A 6,399-nucleotide genomic window follows, 5' to 3' on the forward strand; every position below is an offset into this window, starting at 1 on the left:
TAAAAAAAGTTGTTTTAAAAAATATATGTTGTCTCATGGACCAATAAACTTCTATTTAAAAAAAAAGAAGATTTTTCTGAATATTAGTTTATATGTCAGGCTTTAAAGGTTTAAAGGAGCTGTATGTAAGAAATTTATTTCAATTAATCATGAAATGGCCCTGATATGTCACTAGACATTAAGAAATCATGTTCATTTCAAATACTTATATCACTGACAACAGTAGTCCGGCCAGGATATTGTCATTTAAAAAGTGAAGTTGCAGCCCTCAACTGATGTTGATGTTGTCATGTTGTGTTTTGGTCTGATGCTCCACCCTCCACCTATCTACCAATCACGAAGTCAGTAGTGTTGCGGGATCCGGGTTGCCAGCTCTGCTCTAGTTACCACTTCTTGGAGCAGACTACGTTCCTGCTGGATCCTGCAGCCTATCTGGCAACCTCGAGTCAGGGAGGAGGGGGAGGGGATACATCGCTCTACAGTAATTTGAAAGTGATTGTAGTACCAGTTTTGGCCACAATCTTACATACAGCTCCTTTAAAAATATGTACACTGATGTTTAGTTTGATTCTGCAGAGCATGGGAATTGCAGTCATTCACTACATTCCCTGCACTAATCCCTCTCTTTACTAACTGTAGTGCACATGTGATTCAGGATGTTATGTGATTTGTATTCTGTAGTAACATAGTGCCAAAAGAGGAAATTTTAGGGTCGGTTTCAATAGAATGTTGCAGACTAACAACTAACAACTAACACATATAACATTTTATTATCAATTTTGAGGAAGAAATAAGCATCTGAAGACCTGCACTTTTAAAATAGTCAGGCCTAAGAAACATCAGGTGAAACAAGTGGCCATAACACACCATTAGTAAAGTTCTGCAGCTACTACTTAATCTGTATGGTCTGGTTTGTTTTGGCAGGCACTTATTTCCCAGTGATAGCTGGCCACCAGAGTATTGCCGGGAGCCATTCAAAGCTAGACTGTCATTCTCAGGTCAGTGTGCACCCCACCAATTCTGCTGACACCACTGTTCCCACCATGAGATAATGCCATTCCAGAGAAATCCACTTGTAAGCCCCTCTTTCTGAAGCACAGGTATATAACCAGGGGGTTTTCTCCCCTGAGGACGGCACACATCATTTGGGGATCTTTGTCTACTGTACCAGCCTATATCAGCCTCCTCATACTCTCCTCCAGTCTACATCTTCTCCTTCGAAAGTTTCCTCAACATCAAGTGGAAATAGTCACAGTCAGACTCAAATCGCTGAGATTTGCCAGTCCACTTTAGCTAATTCAAAGTTGAGAATTTCCAAGCCTGACATTATGGATATTGCCATCCAACACCCCTGGTTCAGACGCAACATGGGCTATCCCACCCGTCTCTTCGACCAGTTCTTTGGAGAAGGCCTGTTCGACTATGACCTCTTCCCCTTCGCTCCCTCAACTCTCAGCCCCTACTATCGACATTCACTCTTCCGCAACTTCCTGGACTCCTCCAACTCAGGCATCTCTGAGGTATGAATTCTTAATTGCGAATTGAGAAGATTTTGAATTTTATAATGCCATTGTTGATGCTAAAGCCCAATACAGGTTTGATTATAATTTAATCAATTTAATAATTTTTTGGCAACCAGCATTCAGTATTAGTATCACCCCAAAGTGAGGTAGGCCTAAATGGTGGATGTGAAACTTATTTTCCGGAAAATACATTTCAAGAATTTTTCCTTACAGACTACAGGAATTAAATCGCAAATAAGACCAATAAAAAAATGAGCAAAATCAAAACCTAATCTTTGGAAATATGCACAAACTGTGACAGAAGGCAAAACAGAATCAGGCTAAATTTAAGAAATCAACAAAACTGATGAATACAGCGCTGTAAGAAAAGAAAAAATATGTAGAAAAATGGATAATGTCCTAGCAGAAAAGTACATTCAACCCAAACATGATAAATATGAAGGCTGGACAACAGTTTTCCAGCATCCCTCCACCACCACAACTCCTCACTCTCGATTGTTCCTATCCCGGCCAGAGATATGGGGGGAGTCCTCAGGGTTCGGGCACAATTCTGTCCTCTCGGACACCACGTCAAATATGCATACTCATTACTCTTATCTGATTATATGTAAGTGTGAACTTGTGAAACTCCAATTGACACCATATCGATGTAATTGCACTGCTTGGCATTTTTTCAGGTGAGGTCTGACAGAGACAAATTCACAGTGTACCTGGATGTGAAACACTTCTCTCCTGAAGAGCTCAATGTCAAGGTGACAGATGACTATGTGGAGATCGAGGGCAAGCATGCAGAAAGACAGGTGAGGTCACGGCTCATTACGACAGGACAGATAATCTATTCTTATCTTCTCAAGAGAGGTTAGCAATTAGAAACTTGGAATTAAATTAAATTAAATTAACCATCCAAATGTTTTCTTATCAATTGCTGTGCTGATTCTTTCTTATAGTGGGAGAAAGATTGAAGTTGAACACATAGTAGTGAATCATTATTTAATCCGACTCTGAAGTTTGTGTATTATGCTTCATTTAAAGTGATTTAGTTTGTTTTCCATCAAATTGTTCAGTGTGCAGTGAACTATGAACAGTACAACAGTATAATAGTATAAGTGCTTGTATGTGTGAGTTCAACAGTCTGGAAGAATTAAATAGTGTAACAAATGCAGTAGCCTATGATAAATTCTTGTCAGTGGATCAGTCTGAATTCTTCTCTCTAAAAATCGCAACTTTCATATGCATCACATAAAGTCAGAAATGAGCATCTTTGACATCTGGAACAACTATAGGAGTGAGTGTAATTAAACATGACAAATGAACTATTCTATAACTTTAGTGCATGGGAAAATATAATTAATGATTTCATGAAATCACATCATCCTAACTAAATAAGACACTGAATTTTCACAGACAGGCATTTAGCAAACTCTTTGGAAGTCATACAGAGGTAGACTGCTTATATTTCAATGAAGTACCAGTTGTTCTACTGAAATGGTTTTATAGAAGCAAAATAAATTATTTGAAATTTAGGGAGCAAGTAATATTTGTATATGTGAAAAGATTTTTTAATACAAAAAATATATATATTTTGGATTATTTAAGCTTTTATGAGATCATTATTTTAAAACTCATCAGCCATTCCAAGCACATTCATCTTTGCATTGGTCTCTTTTACCACCTCACATATCCAGTGCTGGGTAGATTACTAACTAATTGTAGTCGGTTACAGATTCCAAAAAAAAAAAAAAAAAAAAAAAACTAATTAAATCATTAAAAAAAATCATTTAAATAAATACTTTTAAAATAAAAACAATCAAAATAAATCACTTATTAAAAAAGATTTTTAAAGAATATTTTGTTGAACTTAATTTGATTATTATTATTATTATTATTGACTTAATTTGATTATTAGTGACAGACAAAAGCCTTGTTTGAAAGACAAAAGCTTTCCAAAGACAGTAATACGTGTTTAAATGACTCAGTGTGTAATAAGGAGCTGATTAGATGCAATGTTAAGAAAACACTTCTTAAAAGTGAAATGATTTCTGTAAATCCAGTGATCAAATGCAGTGTGGGTCTCAGTTTTCAGTGATAGGCTCATGAATAGTGGTTTGTCTGTGTGCAATTCAATTCATTTCAGTAAAAATAAGTGCTAGGGAGAATCAATGAATTATGAATAATTTGTGAGAATAACATGTATTCATGTAATCAACAGCAAAAATGTAACCGTAGTCTTATTGCAAGCTTTTTAAAATGTAATATAATCTAATTACCGGTACAAGTATTTAAATTTTCTTGAAACTGAGTACGTAATTCAGATTACATGTAATCAGTTGCTACCCAGCACACATTTCCTCTCATTTTTTTCCAGTTGTGTTTTTCTTTTCAGTTCCTTTTCTATTTTTATCTCCATCCTCCCATCCCCATAGCCACTTTTTCAGCATGGTGGGTTTATTCATGTTTCAGTAGCCTTAAGGGAGGCACAGATGAGGAAAAAGGGAGCAGATCTCTCAGAATGTTTGCGTCAGATTGACGTCACTTCTGCGTCATAGCCTGCCACCCTATTTGGGAGTCCCAAAAGCCAGTAAAGAACTTCTGGGTAATCTTTTCCAGGTTTTACTGGTGGAGTGTGCGCTAAAATGCTTTGACCCTAAAGCTGTTGTTCTGTATGACCTAATCAACAGCAGACACTAAAGTCGGGTGACTACTATGTTTCACCGGTGCTTGTTGAAAAGTCCCCCATACGGTTATGTATTACAGTATATGGCCTCAAATCTACACTAATGTAATCAGGATCAAACTAGTAACAGATCCTGTAAACAGATTCATAAGATTCAGACCAATTTAGGAGAAAATTTCTAATAAATGAAAAAGGCTATCTTCAGAGTTGACCAGTTGGAATGGGTGTCAACCTCTTGATGGATTACTTTGATATACTTTAACACTTTACTTTATTATTCATTCAATTATAATTTATAATTCCATTATAAACTAAAAAAAAAAACATTATAAATTAATCCTCATGGCCTATTTAAATCTTTCCTGGAACTGGGATCTCAAATCATTTAAACTCAACTGAATAAAGCTTTAGTTTAAAAGAACAGGCTCCTCTTCAGGTCAGCTAAGACCATAGTAATACGTGTTAATAATATCTGTAATATAATAAAAATGTGGCCTTTTCCTACATTTTTCTCTGTCTTTCTATTGCATGGTTGGCTTTCAGGATGATCATGGCTACATCTCCCGTGAGTTCCACCGTCGCTACCGTCTGCCTCCCAACGTGGACCAGTCTGCCATCAACTGCTCACTGACTGCTGATGGCCTGCTCACTCTTTATGGACCCAAGACTGGTGGCATAGATGCTGGCCGCGGAGACCGCACCATCCCTGTTACCCGCGAGGACAAGAACTCAGGCTCCTCCTCCTAGACGGGCAGCACCCCACAGCCAGGTGGTGGTTTGGAGGTGTGAGTGGGGCTCCCAGGGGGGGCTAGGCTTTAATTGCAGAGGGCATCTAAAGGTGGATTTAAGCAAATCCTTTATTTGTCTATCATTAAACAAGCCCTTCCTCCCACTTCCACCTCAAAGGGTGTCAGTGTATATCTGGCCTAATACCTTCTTTCATTAGACTATACTAGCTAAAAATCTCCATAATCCACTATGATTGTTTTCATTTTTTCATTACATGCTACTCACACAGGTAATGGATCAGGATGATTGGCTGGGGGTCTTAAAGATTGAAGTGAAAGATTGTAAGGTTTCTTTACTCAACCCTCTACCCTTCTCTCTAGTCAGATGTTAAGTGGCAAGCAGTCATTGTCATCCTGGGTGATATATTATATATTATTAGGGTAATTATGATTTAAAAGCATAATCATTTACTATAGGATCAATTGGAGAACTAAATGAAAGGGAGGTGGAGAGCTTGTTTTAAAATTGCTCTGTTTGAAGATTTCTGATCTGAGAGAGATTCCATCACTGGCACCAGTCAGACCTCTGCTTCCTCTCTTACCTGTGTCAAGACCTCTTTTCTAGACCTCTCTTGTCATTGACTCTTTCCTGTCTTGTAGGTTTTAGCCCTGTTCTACTGATTACAGACTCCTCAGGAGTCTACTAAAAAAATATTTAAAAAATAAAGTTGTACCATTAACCATTAGACACACCATGTTTGTCTTTTTTAAAGCTATGTAATACAATACAAGTCACACCATACATCATAATTAAATGACTAGATGATTTATATTATTTTGGAGAAGTTGAATGATGCTTTTTTCAATAACTACAAAAAAGACATATCCAGATTCTTAATGAACTGGTATCTGAAAACGATCCAAAATGTTTTCTAAATCTTTCTTAAACCCGTTGCCATCTGATCTTTGTCATAAGAGCTACTGATTGATTTTCTTTACACAGTCTCATCCCAAGACGTCATATGACTGACGCTTTTGACCATACGTCAACATCCGACGTTTTAGGGTACCCTTTAACGTCAGTTAGATGACGATCCTAGGGCGTCATATGTCTGACGCTTTACCTTTAGCGTCAGTTAGATGACGCGGGTAGGTTTAGGTCTGGGGTAGGGTTAGGATTTCATAGCGTCATATACTGACGTTAAAGGGTACCCTAAAACGTCGGATGTTGACGTATGGTCAAAAGCTTGAGGCTATTGGCATTTCCCTTCAATTGGGGCTACAATAAGTATGTTTTTAGTGTAAAACTGTTTTGCCAGACTTGAAGGAAAGTGTGGGATTTTAAAAATTACTTTTTAAAAGAAGTGATAAAAACATTTGAAATTTATTTGGTTTAAAAAAAAAATGAAGATATTACAGATGTATGTATTAATAAACTAATAGCCCAGTGCATTAATTACTATTCCACTATTAA

At 37.1% G+C, this 6,399-nt stretch overlaps 1 protein-coding gene across 1 annotated transcript; it reads left to right on the forward strand.

Moving 5' to 3' along the window:
- Window positions 1-903: 903 nt before the first annotated feature.
- Window positions 904-5,602, forward strand: cryaa (crystallin, alpha A). The gene is made up of 4 exons (XM_056254296.1): window positions 904-998; window positions 1,101-1,520; window positions 2,201-2,323; window positions 4,741-5,602. The coding sequence occupies exons 2-4, from the start codon at window positions 1,329-1,331 to the stop codon at window positions 4,942-4,944; spliced, it is 519 nt and encodes a 172-aa protein (XP_056110271.1). The 5' UTR covers window positions 904-998; window positions 1,101-1,328; the 3' UTR covers window positions 4,945-5,602.
- The last annotated feature ends 797 nt before the right edge of the window (window positions 5,603-6,399 follow it).

Source organism: Rhinichthys klamathensis, unplaced genomic scaffold (assembly GCF_029890125.1).
Source record: "Rhinichthys klamathensis goyatoka isolate OS25496 unplaced genomic scaffold, OSU_Roscu_1.1 h1tg000111l_1, whole genome shotgun sequence".
Taxonomy (NCBI): Eukaryota; Metazoa; Chordata; class Actinopteri; order Cypriniformes; family Leuciscidae; genus Rhinichthys; species Rhinichthys klamathensis.